The 23545-nt window shown below is 40.3% G+C and overlaps 1 protein-coding gene across 1 annotated transcript in view; it reads right to left on the minus strand.

Annotated features, from left to right (window-relative positions):
- The window catches only part of nrg1 (neuregulin 1), a 48798-nt gene that overhangs the window by 9146 nt on the left and 16107 nt on the right, over positions 1–23545 (minus strand). The window contains exons 2-3 of the mRNA XM_030065324.1: positions 16010–16148; positions 5117–5175 (exon numbers count right to left, since the gene is read on the minus strand). Coding sequence (XP_029921184.1) covers positions 5117–5132 — 16 coding nt within the window. The 5' untranslated portion in view covers positions 5133–5175; positions 16010–16148. The remainder of the gene's footprint in view (positions 1–5116; positions 5176–16009; positions 16149–23545) is intronic.

Consider the following 23545-nt stretch of genomic DNA (forward strand, 5'->3'; position numbering starts at 1 on the left):
GCTTGATTTGGTACTATGTTAACTCTCTCTTAATGTGATCAACATGTGGCCTTCTCTCAATAACAGAAACAACAACAACAACAACAACAACAACAACAACAATAATAATAAAAATAATAAATAATGATCTGGTTTCCCCTTTTTTTCTATTTTAACAATTAACAAATAATTAAATTTATCAATGAACAATCCTAAGCCTAGCTGGAAACAAATTCATGCCTATTCTAATCTCTGCTGGTCAACAGGTGTGTGTGTGTGTGTGTGTGTGTGTGTGTGTGTGTGTGTGTGTGTGTGTGCGCGCGCGCGTGCATGCGTGTGTGTATGTGCGCGAGCGTGTGCATGTGTGCTTGATGAGTGAGTGAGTTAGACAGAGAGATAGAGAGAGAAAGAGAAAGAGAAAGAGAGAGAACAAAAGGTAACCACTGCAAATCACTTTCTCCACCTTTCAGCGAACAAAATGCCTTTATGCTCGCTTATCCATAGTTTTAATAGAATAAATACATTTGTTGATTGCTGATTTGCAAGCCATGATAAATTAAAATAGCTGTACTATAAATATGATACAAAATGTACTGAGGCTAAGTAAAGAACATTTGAATTAACACCAGATACAATGATCAAGTTATTTACTTTCCCTGTCCTAAAGACAGTGCTATATTAGACTGTGTAGAATTGCAGGAATGCAAAAAAAAAAAAAAAAAAAATACTAGATTTCCTCATCATATGTGTGTCTCCAGCACCTTCCAAATCAAATTCATATGCTTTTGAACATAATGTATTCCTGAGTTCCTTGGTAAGGATAAATTTGTATCAGTGTGATTTCATTATTTTAGTGCATCATGATGCACAACAGGTGCATTTTAAAGCACTTTCATGAACTCAGTTTTTTTAATCATGTATTGCAACTGCTTATATATGACTTTATACTATTTATTAATGAGTGAGACTACAATGAAATTTACTGGGCTACATTTATCACTTAAATTTGCTGGTAAAACTGCAACATAGTGTGCGGGGCTTCAACCCAACCCCAGTTTTGATGTCTGGCCCCGGTATTTAAGGTGCTGAAAAAATATTAGTTATGGATCTAACTCAGGTTCTATGAGTGAGGACAAAAGCCCTCTAATGGGCTTTGCTATTGACTAATCACTGGTGGCCCAGCCTAGCATCCTGAGAGGTCATTGATTACTCCATTTCACTAGCAGGGACCACACCATCGACAAGGTGTTTAAACGATTTGTTGATTGAGATGAATGTACAATGCATGAATCTTGCTTGTAGGACTACTGGTTGCTGGCTGAACTGTGGGGAAGCCACAGATGAAGACTTACTGGACCGATTGGTTTTAGTTTGCTTTAAGCAAAATACTGGGTGTCATTTGAGAAATGAAACAAGTCAGAATGTAGGCGAAGTGTAGGGCTGAAGCGGAGAATCTGAAGCATTGAAGGAAACTGAAAAATGCAAGCAAGAACATGACTTCTAAAGTTCAAGCAACATGAGGAATGCCTGAATAGCTCAAAAGAATGGTATTGATGCGGATTGACAGCAAGTCAGCAGTAAAGGGAGGGCAGCAACATTAAAGTCTTCTGAGAAGTGAAGATATTTGTGGATGGCTGGAGGCCAGGCTCGGGGCCAGTCAGGACTTCAAAGAAGAAGTTGATGCCACTAAGGCAGGCTTTGATGGTGTGTGTTTTGGCCATCACAGAATGAGTGTAGGTAACAAAACAGGTCAGGGTGTCAATGTCAAGAAATGGGAACGTTATGTTGAACTGGTCTTGAAGGTAAAAGACATTTTTTCTAACTGTGAAAGAGGAAGAGAGGGTGGAGGGTACTAGAGTAACCAGTAATGTGAGCTGCATGTAGAACATATTGGTGTTTAATGGAGAACCAGATTAGGCAGTATATGAGGAGCATGATGGATGGATTGGTGGGTCCTTTGTTGATGATGTCTACAACTGAAAGGTTGTCTAAGTAAATGAGGACCATTCGTGACCCCACAGCAAGACAGCACAGGATATAATCTGGTATTCTCTTGCAAGCTGCGGGGGCCAATTTGCTGTGAGCCATGTTCCATTGTATAAATAACCCCAAACTGTTAACAGCAGCAGCAGCGTACAAATGAACATCATCTGGGTAAGTCAGGTGGTCACTAAAGAAGAAGGTGATCCTTTCAGTTGGCGAGGAGTTTGAGCATGGCTTGGCATGGCTTGAACTGTGGAAGAAGATGTCCTAGACAGTTCAGGAGTCCAGGAGGGATGAGGTGGAGGAGGAAACTGATACCAGTTGAGAGATGTAGGCTTGCCCTTGGGGAATGATGTCTTGGGCAAAGTTTAGGTGGTAGAGACAGTGAAAAGTTGGCATTTTGTGCAGCATGGGGTGAGGGGGAGGTTGGATATCAGTAGGCTGATTCAGTTGAGCATTTCAACTGGGAGTGATGCTTTAAATTGATTTGGGTGGGGGGTGTTTGTGGAGGTATGTGATTTATAGTTATTGGACATGATTCAGCACAGGTTTTAGACAGAGTGTTGAAGAGTTTAGGGCTGCTTTTGCAACGGAAGGTGAGCCAAACTGCAAAGTAATATGCACCTCACCAACAGATGCTGAATAGACGTGAGAAGTCAGGGTGGATGGGGAGAACCTTGAAAGCTCTATGTCTGCTTTTGGGAGCCTTGTCCCTTTTCTAGCATGTTAAGGGGGGCAATGGCATGACTGATGGTGGCATAGTTAAGGGAGAAATCTTCACTTGGAATCAACGGCGGGGAGAGATCAGACGCCACGCATGCGCTCACCATCTAACAGACATCATAAACTTACAGAGTAACCTATATTCCTGTTTGCAATACTGAGGGAGCTGATGCAGAAGTTAACTATGGAGGAGGGAATGGGCTGATTATGTAGCCTTATTTAACTTCCTTGGCAAGCAGGTTGATGGACTCTGCTGATGGTCAATAGACTCATTTGTGGCTGACTGGAGGTTTTTGCTTTTGAAAGAGATGGATAGTTGATACCCTCTTTAAAACCCTTAATAAGGAACTCATGTAAAGCTGGATCAGGATGGTTGTGTTCCGGGCCCAAGGCTGGACTGGAAACAGACCTGAGATGAAAGAGTCTGCATGGGTGGATCAGCTGTAGTCAAGATGAAGTTGGTGGTTGCCTGCTGAGCTGGACAGGGTTGAAAAGGAAGACTGCAGGGGTTAAGTACAAGAAGAGCTGCCATTGAGGCAAGGATTTCAGGGTTGGGAACCTCACTGAGCAAGGTAAGATGATGATGCTGGCAGGATAAAATCCCTATGACAGGATGATTTCAGACTACAGACTATGGAAGAGACTGTGTTATGGCTTGCTGAACTCACACGCTTCATGAGCAGCCTTTAGAGACAGTGGGGTCTCAGGCGCAGAGGTGGTATAGATTTTTTCAGCTTCTGTTACTGGGTCTGCCAATGGGTTGATGAAATCCTTAGACATGATTGTCCATCTTCATATGGGGATAGAAAGATGAAGTCCAGATTCGTGATGAGGTGAATAGACAGACAATATTGGTTGTCAGATTAAGGAGTAACTAACTGTTTTCTAATGTGATCGATTCATGAGGTTAGGTTGTGTAATCTTGGTTCTGGTGCAGAATAACTACAGCGAAAGGGAGGAGACGGTTACGCAGGTATTTAGGGTAGGGTACGAATGCCAGGAGTGGCATGGTTTGAGGTGTGGTCCTGCTCCTGATACTCAGTTACGTAGCTTCAATTAATGCCTAGCCTGTCTCCTGCATGAAACAACTGAGTCATCACACGTTGCATCTCTGTTGTAGGATAATTACAATAGATGTACCCCCAGGTGATTACTTTCATGCACCCAGCCTTTGTACACCCATTCAGTCCACCATCTGAGGTGTTCAACTTCAACATCCCACTTGATCCATTCATCTCAAACCTAGGCAACTTCTCCTCACTACAAATTACACAACAGCTTAAGACCCTCATTTGCTTTCAGGCAGATGTATAGATGTGTAACATATTACACTCCGCAGTTAAAATCATTCTTTTTACTTAAGATTTTTTATCTACTTATTTATTAGTTCAGGTTTTTACAGATACATTGGTATTTGCTACACCACATGAGTGGAATATATACACTGACTGATCCATCTGGTCCTTCCTTGTCATGAGCACACATGGCTAGTTTAGCAATGTGCTGCTTCACAATGAATGAACTGGACTGGCACCAGCAAACAACATGATTTTGAGCAGAGATGCGACTAAATAACATGCTTTAAAGGATGAAAGGTTCCTTAAGGATTCATTTAGGATTAATTTTCCAACCTGCTTGCTTCTAAACTGGTGGCACCAATTTCTTTCATACAATTTCCACTATATCGCTACACAAAGGTGCTACATCCCATATTCATTCACCTGCCTGGTGTTTAAACAAATGTCCAGCATTTCACTTGAAACTTGTGTAAAATATATTTAAGGTGGTAGTGCAAAAACTAAACATTTCAGTACTCTGTCCATTTTTAACTACAGGGCTTTACATGCCCACAATTTTACAACAAACAGGACAACACCCAGTGACTAATCCTCATAGCAGGCAACTTCCCCGAAAAACCCAGCTGTAACAGGGAAAAAAATGGAAGAAATCTTGAGAAGGGCCACAGAGAGAGGAGACCCCATTCCTGCCCAGACAGGTGTACAATAGGTGCCGACCCAGTGAGCAAATTGCAAACAATACAGTCATAATGTGTGGTACAAGTGATAAAGAAAGGGATTGCAGGGCTTTTGAATTGTTGATACTAGTGTTGGTCAATTTCTTATTACACTACATATTGTAAAATTTAAACACTTGACAGACTTCTTCCAGCTGAGAATATGTGAAGAGTTCTATTTCTTGTCACATTACAATGTAAATCCTACTTCTCCAAACTTCCACAGTGCCACAAACTCCTTTAACAATACAAGTGAAAAAAAAAAAAAAAACTAGGGAAAAATTAGGAAACAACATGCAAGGACAATGACTGGGCCCCATAAAACAAATGTTCTTCTGTTTAGAATCAGAGAAAAAAAAAGTAAGATGCAGTGAGCATGCTCCAATCCAAGTACAGACAGAGAAGAAATAGACCTACTGTAAAAGCTGGCCATTACATAGTTCTGGCAGCGATCACCTGTAAATTCATTTGGGCACCTAAGAGGGAAACCACAGAAATCACAGAGAGAAGAGAGAAAGAAGAAGAGAACAGTGAGTTTATAACAAAGACCAACAGGTTCCATCATTGGTGCTGTCTGGAAGCTCCAGCCAAGGCAGTGTAAGTCACCAGTCCTTCAGCTGTGAGAGCATGTAAAACCTGAATTGTAGTCATTAGTCCACCAGGTTTTTCCCATAGGTTGAGAGTCCTTTTTGTTTGATGCCTTAAATGTTATCAGTGGTGGAAATGGCCATGTTTTGCTGGGTAACACCAAGGCCAGTTAATGGTGTCCTGGGGAATGCTCCCTTGGGAAAGTTTCAGTAACTTCATAGCTTCTGGCACATTTAGCAATGTTTTAAATCTTCTTTTGCTGAAAGTATCATGTTTTACTGTTTATCTTAAATGAACACTTTACATAATTTCCCTGCTTAAATGATTTACTGCTAAACATTTTACATGAAATCATTTACTTTGATACACATTGCTTTGATTACTGCCGCACCAATGCAATAGACTATGCTCCTTTCACAATAAAGTTGAACCTTGGAAAATCCCTTACACATTTCCGACCTGCGATATCATGGCTCTCATCTTGTAACCTTTGGAGAAATGAATGCTCTCAAGAAGAAGCAACTCTTAATCATCTTCCATGGAGTATACCAAGGAAGACATCTATTTTCTTTACTTGATAACATAAATGCCATGTTGTTGAAATTTTATAGATGATATTCTGATGTCCAATGTCTGGACATCACTTGACCTTTACAATGTTGAGTTTAATTCATTCAAGACAGCTAGGTTTAAAAGACAAGGGGAAAAAATCAGTAAAAATAATCAAATGGCTAAAGGTACACAAGGAACGGTCTTGTGCCACGGTAATGGGTAAGGTCAGAACACATGCAACTCAAGACTAGCATCATGACCTGCGGTCATAAAGACTTTTGACTTGACTTGAACTGGTCCTTTAGTGACTCTATACGTAACTTTAGACTTTAAAGTCTCACCCTTAAATGACTTGAGAATTGACTTGGATTTGCACTGAAAGACTCAAAAATAGCTAGGAGCATGGAATGGCAGAGAGGAAAATGGCCAGTTTAAGTGATTAAACTGGGCACTTTCCTGTCGCACACTGTAGTGGCAGTCCGGCTAAACTAGACTTGTCTAGTCATGTTTATTAACATGGCCTATGGGCTTGTAAAATTGATTTTGGTCATAATAACAGCCAGATTATACAATTTTCTGTGGATTCTGTGCTATTATTATCTTTACCTGGTCTGAAGTATCAAGCACTGTTGAGATGACCAGCTCTCTGCCCACAACAAAAACTCAGAACCTAGCTAAACCAGGGGACAACTGCAGACAGCCACAGTCATTGTAGGGCCAGTCATTTACCTAAGTGTCAAGAGATGGAGAAGATGATAGATTCCACAGCAAAAATACACATACTTAGAGGTGGAGGGACGGTAGCCTTCATCAAATGATACGGTGAGTGAGTAATCTGAAGGAATAGTATAGCTAGTCTTAGGGTTCAGGTTAGGGCAATAGAACTGTTCCTAGTAGCAGTAATACTAGTAGTTATGTGCGGACAGAGTGTTCAAACCATACCATGTTTGAACTGTATACTTCTTCATACTTTAAGCTACAAGCTTCATTTGAACGGGTCAGCACAGGTTGTACTTCATGACATCTAAACAGCTTTGTGATATCTTTTATAGTTTTTGAGATTTTACAATTTATATTAAAAAAGAGTTTAAGGTTTAAGGTTTAGGTTTATTTGATCATCATCACAGAATCAATGAAATAATACATCAACAAAATCATACATCCACAAAAAAAAAAAAAAAACATCAGTTGCACTGTTACGGTGATCAAAAGGATTAGGCTGAAGTTTAAAGCTTATAGGTGCCTATCCTACGTACATACCCTTAGTTAGGTTACTAAAGATATAAGACTCAACAAACACAGTACATTACTCAGGCCACTCAGATCATGAATTTAGTTTTTTTTAAGGTTAAGCGATAATTTATTTATATCAAACCACAGTTTCAGTTTGGCAAGTTCATCTGATACCTCCTTCAACAGCTGCTTAAGGTTCTCCCCAGCGCAAAAAATGTTAGTGTCATCGGCAAAAACAACATATGCTTTTTTCACTTTCACATCTTTCACTGTTCACTGTCACATCATAATGTAGAGAAATATGTGCTCTTTCACACGATGTGACTACACAACAAGTAGATCTACTTAAGACTACTTCAAAATTTTATCTAGATGTACTCTTACTATATGGCATTGCTATCCCAAATAACTTAATCATTTAAGTGCAATATCCTGTGCATGTATTCCAAACAACACTTTTATTTAAATTGATCTGACCAATGTGACATTTCCTGCAACTTGTCATTTCTCAGTTGTATTTACTTGAACAGCAATCTGATTTACTTGATAAACCCATACAAGTGTTACTCATTCATTGCTTCATTGATTCAGTGCTTTAAATATCGATTTATATTTGAATGAAAAACAGGTTCCATTCTCTTCAAATAATCACATTTACACAGTTCTGAGCCTAAAAATTAAGGTAGTGACACAGTTCAAAGATGAGATTATAAGCATATTTTCTGTTATTACTTTTCTTTTATTATTATCATGACTTGTACACCCCCCAAAAAGCCATCAAAAACAGTTTTAAACCCTCCTACAATGATAGACAGGTTCTTTGGTTATAAAATACAGACATGACCTGGAGGCTTGATATTTAACAAGTGAACAATAACTTTAACATTTTCAGCTGTGAAACATAGCTCTGTCAACTCACTGTTGTAATTTTTTTTTGTAAACAATGGGGTCTGTTGGATAGACAATTGAATAACAATTTTAAATTGTTTGATTAGCAATATATGTGATGGTCCAGTATCTGCCAATTCTACTTGCCAGCCGATGTATCAGTTGGGCTCTATAAAAGTCATAATTTAAGTAATTAATTAAGTCATTAAGTGATTATAATTCTAAAATAAATTTTAAAAACTGATTTATGACTGAGCACATAATCGTTATGTTGAAAGAACTGCCTCATTCAGTAATAACAATAAAAAGTAACTTGGTGATGAACCAATACCAAAAGTCATTGAAGTGGCTTCATTCAGTAAGCATAACAATAACAATAGAGCTTCTTATTCATTCATAAATATGTGAGATCTAATGCCAAACGCCACTCGTAGGATGACTTACATTCTAACTCAACAGGAGATTTTTAAGACTTTGCAGTTTTGATTGGAGTTTGATCAGTCCCAAGCCACTCTTGGAATGAAGTTGTGTTTTTCATGGCTTTTGGTGATGGAAGCACAAAACATATGACAGCTCAAACAGGAGTGCTTCAGGTAGGCTCTGGAGATTGTCCATTACAATACCTCCCTCAAAACCAGTGGCAGTAGAGACTGGGTCAGGGTGGAGCTGATTTGAACATAACTGAGGCTCATCTTACTGATAACAGCTGATGTCAGCACCCCAACAGAAATCTGTGCCCAGGCCTCATCACTGTCAGGATCCTGAACAGAAACAAGCAAACACAAAATTGTTACAACAAAGAAGTAGTGATGGGCATGATCAATTGTCACTGTGTCTCCTGTCTTGCCTTCCAGCCTTGTTCATTCCACATGCATCTGCACACCTATCTACAGTCTCCTCATAAACCTCTGTCTTCATCCAATCTTCATCCAGCCAATCAACTACTAGTGATCTTCCTGCCCACTCAGCTGTTCCCTATTCATTAGTCCCTTAATGTATTTAGTCTGTTTTTAGTCTGTAGTCTGTTTCCCTTTTGGTCAGACTGTTACTCTGAGTCTGTTTCGTCTGATTCTTTCCTTAGAAAGTTTCTAAAATCCCCTCCTGTCCCTGAGGGCACCCATCCTGATGGTTCTGATGGAGAGTCATCTCTAAATTGTATTCATTCATTGTATTCAGAGTCTCTAATAAATTATTTCAAGAATACAATCAGTGATGTAAAATACTCTGAGTATTTTACATGGCATCCGGCGAGAAAAAAAGATTGTCCCACTTCACGTAAAATACTCTGAGAATTTTACATACAGAATTAATTTTTTTGCATTGAATTTTTGGACTTTGGTTAAAGTCATGGACTCTTGTGTTCCCTGTAGATTCTGTTCATGGATTTTTTGTTGTTTGAGTTCTGATCCAGGGGCCGATTCCAGAAAGCAGATTTAAAAGACTCTGAGCCTAACCCTGAAGTCTGAGTTGATGAACCCTGAAGTGGGAAACTCTGAGCTTTCAGTTGTAGAACAGCTGGTCTGAATTTATTCAATCAACTCTGAGTATGTTCACTCTGAGCTAAGTGCATGCATGACATCTCTAAAAAGCCATCATTAATGGAGCTCTACAATTCTACTACAATTCACCATGGCAACCGGCGAGAAAAAAAGATTGTCCCACTTAACGCCATTGGAGTTAGAGGTTATAATGCATGCTAATGGTGAGTTTGAGCACATTTTCAGAAAAAAAGTAATGCAGCCACAATGACAAAAGAGAAAGAATTGGCATGAAACAGAATTGCTGCTTGAGTCAATGCGTAAGTTTGAATGCAGTAGTCCATTCATTTAACATTTAAAGGGATAGTTCTCATGTTTGGACATGAAGTTGTATGAAATCCCTGGCAGTGTAGTGCACGAAAAGGTGTTTGTTTTTTTTCCTTATAGTGTCCCCTGGGCAAAGTTCTGGCCTCCAGGTGTTCCCAGCTAGTTTGCTGGGGTCACAAAAAGAATCAGTTATTAAATGAAGAAACTTTACCAGATCAGTGGTCAAGCTAAAGCTTGACCACTGAGAAAAATCATATTTTTCTCTTTTAAATCTTGTAGCAGCAACTTGAGTTGTCTTCTTGTATGATCCTTGGCATTTCTCAGTTGCCTCTGCAAGTCCTCAACTCTTGCTTGAGCCTCAGCTATCTTAAATTTTACTTGATAACGGTAGATTCATAATGATGTCATAATGATGATCCTATGAAATATATCACTTGTTGGGTAAGCTCTATACAACATAACTCCAAATATATTGCAAAAGTGGTGTGGATGAGAATGGCTTTGTTAAACTTACCATGGTTGATGAATTCAGCAGTTCAGGAGATTCAGACACAGGTACAAGATCACTTGCCTCACCAGCCTGTGTTGATGTCTTAGCTGACCTGACTTTATTGAGCCCCTTCGAATTAAGTAGGAAATCAATATTGAAAATATGGTGACCACGCCATATTGGGGTGGGATCACCTAAAATTGTGAATGTATCTACATTTCTTTATCTACGATGACAGCAATCAAAGCTACATATCGACCAACAGGGATGAAGTGGTGAAAATATGATTACTGACATCACATCCTGCAAGGCCAAGACAGGCATGCAGGATAAATTTTGTTGCGACTGCAAGTGAGAATCATGTCGTCAGCAGCTTTGCTGACGATATCATTCCCTAATTTAATAGAATGTGGAGCGATGTGTTTGATAGCGGCTACAGGTGATGTTGTGGGTCTTGCATCGAGTTGGGTCCAGTGCGGGATTAAACTCTTTGGGGTTTGAGTTGGACACAGGTTTGTAAAATTGGACCTTTGCAGAACTCTGGGGCAGACTGTCAAGAGCATTCAGAAATCAGGAAAATCCACTAACTCCTCCTATTATGTTGCTCTTGAAAGATATGGATTCAAAGCAGGAAGAATATATGGTTAGCCCCACCACTCTACCCTCTGTCCATTGAAGATGTTAAGCAAGTTAATTTTATACAACCTATAATTCATACACTAAAAGACTGATGAAGACATGGAAACTACTTACCACTTTGGATCATGTAATTTTTTGAATTGGAACTGGATACTTTTACTTTTTTTTTTTTTTTTTTAAATAAGCCTTGTATTTATTATGATGTGTACTGATTATAAGATGTTCTCCCTCTGGTAAGGGCTGATCTTGGGTTTAGAAAGTAGCACAGTAAACCAATTACTTTTAAGAGAGAGTAATTACTATATGTGACTACAGTTTGCGTAAAGTAAGACATAACTTTACTTAATTACTTGAATTAAAAGGTTACTATGTAACAGTGAATTAAAAGGTTACTATATACACTATATTACCAAAAGTATTCGCTCACCCATTCAAATGATCAGAATCAGGTGTCCTAATCACTTGGCCTGGCCACAGGTGTATAAAATCAAGCACTCAGGCATGCAGACTGTGAAACAAGACATTTGTGAAAGAATGGGCCGCTCTCAGGAGCTCAGTGAATTCCAGCGTGGAACTGTCATAGGATGCCACCTGTGCAACAAATCCAGTCGTGAAATTTCCTCGCTCCTAAATATTCCACAGTCAACTGTCAGCTCTATTATAACAAAATGGAAGCGTTTGGGAACAACAGCAACTCAGCCATGAAGTGGTAGGCCACGTAAAGTGACGGAGAGGGGTCAGCGGATGCTGAAGCGCATAGTGCAAAGAGGTCGCCGACTTTCTGCACAGTCAATTGCTACAGAGCTACAAACTTCATGTGACCTTCAGATTAGCCCAAGTACAGTACGCAGAGAGCTTCATGGAATGGGTTTCCATGGCCGAGCAGCTGCAGCCAAGCCACACATCACCAAGTGCAATGCAAAGCGTCGGATGCAATGGTGTAAAGCACGCCGCCACTGGCCTCTAGAGCAGTGGAGACGCGTTCTCTGGCGTGATGAATCACGCTTTTCCATCTGGCAATCTGATGGACGAGTCTGGGTTTGGAGGTTGCCAGGAGAACGGTACATTTCAGACTGCATTGTGCCGACTGTGAAATTTGGTGGAGGAGGAATTATGGTGTGGGGTTGTTTTTCAGGAGCTGGGCTTGGCCCCTTAGTTCCAGTGAAAGGAACTTTGAATGCTTCAGGATACCAAAACATTTTGGACAATTCCATGCTCCCAACCTTGTGGGAACAGTTTGGAGCGGGCCCCTTCCTCTTCCAACATGACTGCGTACCAGTGCACAAAGCAAGGTCCATAAAGACATGGATGACAGAGTCTGGTGTGGATGAACTTGACTGGCCTGCACAGAGTCCTGACCTGAACCCGATAGAACACCTTTGGGATGAATTAGAGCGGAGACTGAGAGCCAGGCCTTCTCGACCAACATCAGTGTGTGACCTCACCAATGCGCTTTTGGAAGAATGGTCAAAAATTCCTATAAACACTCTCCTCAACCTTGTGGACAGTCTTCCCAGAAGAGTTGAAGCTGTAATAGCTGCAAAAGGTGGACCGACATCATATTGAACTCTATGGGTTAGGAATGGGATGGCACTTCAGTTCATAGTATGAGTAAAGGCAGGTGAGCGAATACTTTTGGTAATATAGTGTATATAGTAACCTTTTAATTCACTGTTTAAATCTCTGTTCTGGCATTTATTCCTTATATTCCTTATTAGCCCATATCAAATCAGATAATGTGTGATATGCATGTGTAAACAGAATAATTCAAAGAACTTGTAATTGACCTTTTTTCTTGTCTTTGTGTGTGTAATCAACTTATGAATTTTTATAGTGATATCTGAAAGTAAAATTTTGAACCCCTTTCCCCTGTGTGTTAAAAACTGTGTTTTTTGGTAATATGTGGTCATAAATAGGTGATTTTCAAAACTTTCCACCAATGGGATTTCCTGGGACTTTTTTTCCCTCACTCAGGACAAACTGAGGATACAAAATCAGCTGAGTTTGCTTCTCTTGCAATTTGTCCTAGGTTTTTTCACAAAATGACTGGACTACTAGGTCTGGGAGCTCTCACACCTTCACTTCATGACTTGGCTATTTATGTTGCCTGTGAAGTTCCATTTCAGGATGAGCCCCCTCGAACCTCTGGCCCTACAGCAGCACCAGAAAGAAAACTCATCATCTAGTTCCCAAAGCTAGGTATAAGAACATTTCTAATAATGCCCTAAGATCAACTGTGCTGCCTCTGATAAAAAGTATTCAAACAACTAATACTTGCCAACTAATACAGGGTGACCCAAAAAACGGGAATTTCTGAAGTGCGTATTGGCAGACATGAGCAAGTGGCAGCACAATTTTTAAAAAATGAAAATTTCATCATTGTTTCTTAAATGGCATGTTTTCAGGTTTCAATTACTATGAATAAAATATTTTTCTTCCATCGCTCTTGGTTTTATTGGATTGTTAAAACGTTCCCGTTTTTTTGTGTCACCCTGTACTTGCCTGCAGTGCCTGGAGAAGGCCCAAGCCTAATTGTCTTCTTGCACTTAATGACTCACATATTTCCTCCATATTTCTTTCATTTCCACCGAAAATGCCCCGGATGTGACTCACTATTCCCTGGTTTCTGCTGTGTACTCACTATTCCCTGGTATCTGCTGTGTACTTACTATTCCATGGTATCTGCTGGCCATATGTTAGGAAAGCCTAACATATGGCCTTCCTACACCTGTCTAGGACCTACCTCTCTGAGCTAACATCTTTCTGCATTTAAGGGGGGAAAAATCAGCAGAAAAAAAGATTTCCTTTGTAAGTGTAATTCTCCTTTCTCCAGAATGTGTAAAATTTTCATCTGGGAAACTTTATGGCTGTCATAAATCAGCTGATTCCAGATTGTCTGTGTCAGGGTCACAAGCTAAATTTGTAGTATCATTTGGCATTTACAGTGATGTGATATGCTCTATCTATCCATAGGGAAGGCAAAAAGCCAAGCTCATAGGTTTTAATTTGAAGGAAAATGTTTGCACTTACCCCAATTGCATTTTCCTCCACATCTGCATCAACTGTGAAGTCGCTCTTCTGACATCAGTGTGCAAGACCGTGGCAGTCTTGCCCTCAGCAGCAGTCATCATGGCTCAAAGATTTACTAAAAAGCCAGCCTTCACGCCAATAAACATTGAAGCTTTCACATCACAGGTGTCTTCTCAGTATGATTCTGTATTTGTTGATCACTAAGAGCCTAGTGTCTCAGTTACTCAAGAAGAAACTCAATAAAGGTTATTTAATTGGCCCCTTTGACCCCTTGCCATTCAAAAATCCTATCACCTTTACCATGTTCTGTGTTTGCTTAAATTTGCCACTAAATCTTTTCACAATCAGTGCTGTTTGTGCATTTATTTCCCATTGCATGGATGTCCATCATTTTAAACTTCAGAGTTACATACAGTGTTAGTTCACATTCACTTCTATTACTTTTCAGCCCCCTAGAGTCCAAACAGTATACAACTATTTTACAGCAGAAACAATTATATTTCTGTTATTATCAGATTTTATAAAATGCTGTTGGAAGACATAGGTATTTTTTCTCCCCATGTTAATTCCCTCCTGTATTGTGCATTTTTATCAGCTTTTATATTTTTTAGGAGTAGTGAATTTACCACTTCATCAAATGCATTTGATCCAACTAAAATTGTAACCTTTTTAACTAATTTATGTACGTTTTCACACAGATTTCCTCAGTCTTTTCCTTAATCATTCTAAAGCTGGAGGTGTTTGCTCTGTAATCACAGTTCACACTGATTCTCAGCTATGCCCTTTCAAATCACTGCGTACTCAGGCCTTTATCTGAGCCTTGTGCCCCTTTTTAACCCCGCATAACAATCCCATGGTGAAATCGTGTTATAGCAATCATTTAGAACACATTCAGAGGCACTATTGAGACAATTAATTTATAATAGGTGCAGCAACCTCTGCAGCCATGCCAGATCTATCAGCAGCTTCCCTTCAGCAATTGTGCTGATGGTCATCCTCTGTCTCTGCTTCCTGTGTTTGTCCTGATGCTGCATCAAGCAAGAAAAATTATGTGCACATCCAACTTAGTGCTGGTGCAGAATGTTTTAAAAAATCAGCTCATAAATCTAGAATGAATATGCACAGCAATGCATGTTGTGCAGATATTCTACATTTGTCCTGATGCCGCAGCAATCATTTAACTTAACTCTCAACAGCATATGGTAAGCAATTGCACATTACTGGTAGTGAGTGACTCTGTGCTTTGACTGTTATTAATAAGCTAAATTACAGGGTTTTTTTTAGCTACTGTTGTGTGTGACCCTCCACCAGTGCCTCCATGGGGGGCTTTTATCATGCCTCTGCTTGGGGCTGATCCAATCAGAACACATCACTTATCTGTTAAAATAGACAGTTTTCTCTACTTAATTTACTTTAATGTACTTTAATTTACTTAATTTACACTTTACTCAAAGTGTGGAGATGCCCAAGTGTATCTCTCACTACATTTATTTATGCTTTAAAATTTTCTCTGCCTTCCTGATGTAGATGTTGCCTGACTATTTTCCTCAAAATGGTTAAAAGACATCAAGAATTAATGTAAGTATCCCATTCTCAGTAGCTTCTGAAAAATTTGCAAATACAACAGATACAATGGCTGAAAAACAAGTGACCACTTTATAATGTCTATTCATGGATTTCTCTGACATCACTTGTTTGTTGTGGTTGGCATATTTGGGACCATTGCTAGGCTTGATGGCCACAATTAAAACCGTAGTTGAACATGATGCTGATGACTTCCAAGAGGTGTACCATAAAAAGTTGAATTGCAATTGCTTCAAACCTCAAATTGATGGATTCAGCATAAGATGTTGAATAATTTGCTATATCGCATGTGTGTTTGAAAGCGAGAAATGTCACAGTACATCCCAAAGATGGCAAAGTGTACACACAGTGACATCATGTCAAACCCATAAATGGCAGAGTGGCATTCTGTTGGCATTTCACAATGTACAATGTAGAGTATTAAAATGTGAAGAATCAAAGCTAACTACTTTATGTGAAATTCAGTTAGTTAAAACTGGTTAAGTCAGCCCAGTGTCCTACCTGCAGAGAAACTTGGTGCTACCTGGCACGACCTCCAGGGTGAAGCACTCCCCTCCGTTCACACAGTAACTCTTCTGGTTGTCATTGCAGCGTGTCACATGACTGGAGGTCTTTGGTGCAGGGGTGATGCTGGTGGTAGCTGCAGGAGGCACCAATGTGACAGCAGGGTTAGTATTGCAGCAGCACATGGTTTACCCCTGGTTCTGCACAGGTAAAATCTTTAGCATCTATCTGCCCATGATTATTAAATATTTTGTCAGTCAACTGTTAAAGGACCATCTTAGGTTGTTATACTACAGATTATCCACATTTTACATTGCAACCGCATTATTTTGCACATGATGCTGGCATACAAAAGATTTCACAACATATTTATCTATTTATCTATTTATGGTTGAAAAACATGAGTTTCTGCATCTGCGGTTAACTCTGTCACTAGATTTAGCGAGTTTCAGACCCCCTTGCTGACTTTATTCCTCAAAAGCAACTAGTGACAAAATTGATTGGCTCTTCAGCTGTGCCTGCTATACTGTACACTCAACAAACTACAGCCTGTGCACAGTAACTGTTAGCTTGTTAGCTCGGCACACCAAGCATTACTGTATATCAGAGGGCAAGAAGAGGTAAGGGTTGGGGGTAAGGGTTACGGTGGCTCACTGTGTGGGGCACAAACCATGAAAAACTAAGACTACGCTGCAGTGGCCTGGGTTTGAATCCAGCCCTTTCCTGCATGTCACCCCCTGTCTCTGTCCTCTCTCCTCTGTACCTGTTCAATAAACCAAATTGCACAAAAAATAATGGCGAGTGATGGCATCCTGTCACTGGCTCCCTGTTCATTTCAGAATCAGTTTCAAAATCCTCCTAACTGTGTTCAGATCTCTTCATGGTGTCACCCCTCCCTGTACTTGTGAGCGTGCCACCCCCTATAACACCGCCAGGTCCCTTAGGTCCTCTACTGCAGATTATTGTCCATCCCCTGTTCACTTTTCTAAAAGGCGGGAGGCAGAGCTTTCTCTCCAGCGGCCCTTTAGCTCTAGAACAGCCTGTCAGAGAGCATTAGACAGGCTGTTGAACTTCTTCACACACATCTTAACATCCTTTCTGTGTATCTTATTGTGTTTGTGAGGCACTTGTTTGTTTTCATGTGCTATACAAATTAAATGAATTTAAAACTTGAAACTTGATGGAGTCAGTCATGGACTTTGCCACTTCAATTCTGCAACTACAAGCCTCCAGAATGTACGTTTTTAGCAAATGAGCTCTACAGCAATGTTAGCTATGACAACATTTGCTATCATTTTGTTGCTGCGCTAGTTCCAACAAGTGACATATTGTCACTATAGTTGGCTGATCTTACCAGAGTCACAACAACAATGTTACTCAGGGGAGAACGGCCTCGCTGTCCTGCTGGAGTGAATTAATGCAGAAAATGCAGCAGTTAAAACTGATTACCATGGTCTGGGTGAACACTCTTTAATGATTGGCTGGCAGGTGTGCATTTAAAATGAGTATTATGAATAGTTTAATTACTGTTCTTAAGTCATCTGCTATCCAATGTGTAAAGATATCAATGTTAAAAACTTGATAAACTAACAACTGGGAGGATAAATGAAAATTTTTATAGTTTCCTCCCCTTTCCTTTATATTGTTGGTAAATGGCCATAGTATAAGCAGGATAATCAACTTTTAAGGCACTTAGAGAAGAGAGAAATCACCTCCACATCACGCCTTAAAATCATTTAACACACACCTATTTGATGAAGCAAAATTATGTCAATGAATGTCACCTTTGGCAACATAAGTCCTATCAAAAATACTGAGCTTGAAAGATCTATGGAGTAAATTTTCATGTTTCACAAAACAACAATGCAGAGAGTATTCAAGACTCCCGCCACAGTGAAATGAGCAAGTATAACTCCTGTCACAGACTCCAGTGCTTGACCAGGATTAGAGCCAAGGCATGATTTTGTTTTGCTGAGAATCAACCAACCAAGCCTCTCCACTGCGCCAAAGCCTAAATCCGTATTCTTTCACCTTTATTTATTTTTGTAATGTGTAAATTGTGTATGGTGTGATAAATGTCTGTATGTATTGATTTTTTAGTGGACCCCAGGAAGAGTAGCTGTTGCTTTTGAAACAGCTAATGGGGATCCTAATAAATCAATAAACCTCAAAAGCATTTTCTTAATGGAGCACTTTTGTCCTTCATTCTTCATTTGTCCTTCGTGTTGATTAACCTCACTTCTTAATTTGAGGTCTAACAATGAGCAGATTTTGAGCTACGTGCTAGGCTTGGGCTAATATTCAATAATATTGAATATTGCAGCCGTATGTAACATTAGGTACAATATCACCACCACTACTCCATCCCCCATACAGCCACACCAAAACACAGGAACATAGCCTGGCCTTCCCTACTAATACTGCATTATAGTTTTGAGCCTACATTTTGGTGGTCCTATTTGTGAATGGAGCTGAAATGGGGAGGGAATGCCATTGTTGTCATTGCTGCTATGGCCATTGTGTCAAGACTTCAACTGAATTTAGTTAGTATGTAAATATAACTTCTATCTCATATAACAACCAAATGGACAGTAACTGAAGATCAGAAATTTGCCTGGCTATCACTGTCACTGGATGAACAGATTATAAGCAGCATGACTGGATCTCGGCAACATGCTCTGTAATCTGTTACACTGTCTGGTTTTGTTTTCTACATATTATCTGAACTGCAGCCCTGCGTTCCAAATTGCATACTTATACTTTTTACTTTTAGTATGTACTGCAGCTGCCCTTACAAAGTATGTAGTTTAGTATGAAATATGCATGCTAATTCTTTTTTTCCCCTACTAAATTGTATGGTAGTATGAGTATTGGAACGCAGGGCAGGTTTCCCTTTAGTCTCCCCCAGCTGATTTCCTTGCACACCTGCCCTGTGTTAGCCTCATTAGCCCTGCCTTTTGTATTACATCCCCAGTTGTCTTCTCTAACTAGTCCCCATTTTCCTCTAGTTCTCTGACTGTCCCTGCACTAGTGTGTCTTGTTTAGTCGTTACCCCTTATCCAGACCGCCAACATATCAGTCACGTTTTTTTACCCGCATGTCAGATACACTGCCTTGTCTTTTTGTTCCAGTTTTATTAAACATGTTTCCTGCTTGGGTATGCCCCTGGTTTCATGCAAGCATGTCCTCCAGCTCCTTCTACTTGGTGATACCATGATGGGATGTTGATTTACATATTTGATTTTGTTGTGGCCTTTACAACTGACCTAATATGCAAACTGTAATCTAAAGTTGGAAGTTACTGTCCGTGCTCTAACTCAGTAGTTCTCAAAGTGGGTGCCATGGCACTCTGGTGTGCCATGACAGCTGTCCAGGGCTGCCACCAAATCAGCTTGTTTCACGTTATAATTTTTATTCTCACTTTTATTCTCTTAATTCTCATATTCACCTCATATAAACTGTATTTTATAGTATGTACAGTTCAACGCATAAAACAGATATCACTCAGATTTAAAAATATTAAATTCAACTTTAGTAGTTTTTCACGTTTCAAGTCAACGTTATCAAGGGAAACAGACGTGTTTGTTACTTTAGGGCTGGGCAAGAGTCATAGCTGCTTGTTGTCATCAACATCAGTCACTAGTTTGAGCAGGAAAGTAGCTGATGGGCCGCACACTGAAACTGAAATATGGTGAATTGTGTTTGGATAGGTTCTGGCTGCTTGTGAGACACGAGTGTCCATCCCCATCGGAGAGTGCTATCAAGGTGCTTTTATCCTTCCCGACCTCCCGCTGGTGCCAGCTGGCTCTCTCTTCTCATGTCAAGAACAAGACACAAATGCAGCTGTCAGTGACAATGACTATGTTAACTCTTTTCTACTGGAGTTGTGTCCTATCTAACAAAAAGAAGTCATAAAGGAGCTGCACAGGGCCTAATGTGTATCTGTTTGGGGCCTTTCCAGGCTGTGGAAATACTTGTGTGACTGTGCTGACTCTGCTGAGCCTTTATGAATCATAGCCTCAGTGGTTTGGGAATATTTTCTTCATCCTCTGTGAGGGGGTGGGGGGCTAAAGCAACAACTGCTGCTTTCCTGTTGCCTGCAGCATTTATTGCAGTAATATTTAGCCTGTGTGATGAAATCTCACCACATGCAAGATGTCTGTAAGAGCTGTATGCAAACCTTGTGGTGGACGGACAGATTAGGGTGCTGTCCTCTTTGACAAGATTAGGACTCAAATTGTGAGGGATGATGTGGCCTGTCGTGTGAAATGGCATCCCCTCATTTTCATTTTCCCTTGGCCAGTTGTGCTCAAACATTCTAGTAGGATTTTTTTGTTTCGTTTTTGTTTCACTGCAGAGAGAGCTTGCTGAAATTTAAATAGCAGCTCCTTTGCAGTCCTCATAAACTCTGCAGTTAGCTGATCAAGGGATTTTATTGTCAAAGTAAGGAAAATGGCTTTAATTCCTGTGTTATACTTTTGATGTTTAATGCAAAGCGCTTGATTTGCCTTGTTAAAATGTGCTATACAAGTTAACATACCTTGATTTGCCATGATATGTGAACACTAAACATCATCAATAATAAACTGTAAAATTTCAACAGCGGTATTTTTAATTCTGTATTGGAAGTCGGGCACTGCTGTAGTAGTCCCATTTTTTTCCCAAAAAGGCTGGGATGACCCCTCCTTTGACCACCAATGTATGTCAATATTTGAATGAAATACAACAATGTAGTTACACTCCATGCAGTAACATCAGTGTATAGAAATGTAGGGAGGGTTTCATATGATTGACAAACGCTAGATATGATATGCATTCACATACTCCATTCATGGCTGCACTCCACCTCCCCATTAACAAGGAGATGTTGGCAACCCGCCACAAAATAAGGGACCTCATGTCCTTGAATAAGACCAGAGTATAAAGACATCATTTAATTTTTTTTAGTATTATTATTATTATTTATCCTTTGGTTGGTAGGCCTATAGTTTGTGGTTTATTAAAGCCTAAATAATATACATTATTTGACTTGTAAATAATTTTATGATTACATTGTGCCTTTTTTATAGCCTAGTTACATGTGTGCTCTATATGTAATTTTGTTATAATTCCTTTAATTATTAATTAACACTTGATAGTCACACCAACAGCAACACACACACACACACACACACAGCAAGTGTTCACTGCTTTCTGCTATTTTCTTGATTTAATGAATTGAAACCTTTTTGATCTCATTATTACTTGACACTTTGACAGTTATGTCTATTACATCCATGCCAATAAAGCAATACATTGTGATGTCTGCAGCTGGCTAGCAAAAGTGCTGTGTCAAAATCTGTTTCCCTGTCAAGATTTGTTTCCCCTTCTCCTTAAAAGCTGTTTTTGTGTGCCTGTCACTGGGATATTGCAGACTGATAAATAACATTCTGACTCCAGCGGTCAAAACTCCTCTATGCTCTCAGCATTAAGCACTGTGTCTGCCTGCATTGTGTTTGTTGGCGATGATCCCACTGCCTTCCCAACAATCCCACAAAGCACTCGTACACCTCATGATGAGGCAAGATACAGTGGAAACCACTTCCAGTGAACACAGTTCCGAGTGACTCTGGGGGTTTTCAGGGACACTGAACATGCCAGTTTTGGTCAAGTGTCTCTACCATGCTCTGTTCCTGAGATATGGGTTCCTTTTCCCACCTATATGGGCCAGTTCTGACTATTTCTCATGGTCCAATCAACTTGGGACCATGTCCAGTCGACTCAGCAACATCAAAAACCTCTTGGAGCCTGTTTTGGGATCAGTGGCTCAAAGGAAAAGGGGTGGCACACACACAAACTACTCTTCTCTTATTAGTAGGATTAGTAGGAATATTATATAGTAGTATAGTAGTATAATATAGTAGGAAATACATAGTATATTATATTAGTAGGAACCTCGGAACCGAACGTTGTAGTGACCTAGAACCAAGGCTAATCTGGGGGTTCCTGAGCATACTGAATCCTGCTTTTACAAGAGCGCGCCCAGGTGGCTTCAATGCACGTCCACTTGGACACATGTGGACGTGCACATGCGGCTCCACCTCCCCAATTAACTCGCCTATAAAAAGCCACCTTGCTTTAGCCTCAGTTGAACCCCTGAGAAAATGGCAGAGATAGTACTAAATCACAACCTTCCTCTCTCCATCATGGGTTTTGAGGATTTGGGATAACGCAGCCTGCTCTTGAAGGCAATGGTACCTGGCACACTGATTGGTTTAACTGGCCTAACGCCCAAACTACGCCTATGCATAATGTAACGGGTAGCACAAGTGTTTTAGGGATAACAGCAGGTGTGCAACATAGCAACTTTTGCGGGGGAACGCCTCTTACGCAATGCTAAATCCCCAAATAACGGGTTTAGGGACTCTGACGCAAGATAGGGCCCTAAATTAGAAAGTAGCCAATGACACATTTTTAATAAAAAGGGAGGTTTTAACTTATAATAGGTGTTATTTTTGCGCCCTGTATGCGATCACAAATCTCTTCTTCAAATCTCTTAAACAGACCTTCTCTCAGATGCTCCCACTTTACTGCGTCCTGCATAGCCCACAGAACTTCTGTGTAAACAATCATTAATTCAAATGAAAGCGCAAGCAAGTACTTCATTATTACTCCATGATGACCTTGTAATTAAAGTGTTTCAGAAAATGGATGACTTTGACAGCCCTTGTTTAACTGTGCTGTAGTGTTTGTTGAACTGCATCAACTCACAGATGATTAGCAGACATGCAGTAATGATTTGTGAGTTGGTCATATCTCTGGAGATTATGAATGGATTTACATAAAACTTGGTGGAAAGGTTTATCATAAACCAAGGAAGAAATGGTTGCTTCACATACGAGTCATGAGTCATGGAGCATCTTGAAACTTAGTGGAGAGGCTGGGCATAGCAAGGAAGTACAGCTTTTCATACTGACTGGGAAACACATGAGGGGCTCTATTTTCCCGGCGCAGCGCAGGGTGGCGCAGTGAGGCGCACCCCACACAGAGGTATTTTGGACCAGCGCAACCCGAGGGGCGCCGAGATGGGAGTGGCGGCGCAGCAGGGGGAGGTGCCGACAGATTCAGCTTGGCACAGTGACATTTTCGTGCCAAAATGCTTTGGCGCCCAAAGCTCGCCATCTGAAACCACGTCTACTTTCGGCGCAAGGCGCAGCGGGGCTGGCGCAGTGGAATTTTGGCTGACCGACGGGCAGTGCGCACACGTCACCACAACCTCACAGATTGTCAGGCACATTAACAATGCAATAAATATCCACAAAAAACACAATTCAATGCAATAATTTCAATCAGCACATAAATGTATCTCCATATCGACTGTCCCGTCACAACTGATGTCAAATCAAAGGAGATTGGCACCGTTTGGCAGCGCAATGGAAACCCAACTTGATCACCTGTCAGTCAAACAGTGTGTCCAGTACGGTGATGTCTTTTTTCCAGTCATGCTGTCTGGCGCTGCTCCTGTTAACTACACAGTTCTTCTTCCATATTAAA

This window comes from Myripristis murdjan, chromosome 12, assembly GCF_902150065.1.
Source record: "Myripristis murdjan chromosome 12, fMyrMur1.1, whole genome shotgun sequence".
Classification (NCBI taxonomy): domain Eukaryota; kingdom Metazoa; phylum Chordata; class Actinopteri; order Holocentriformes; family Holocentridae; genus Myripristis; species Myripristis murdjan.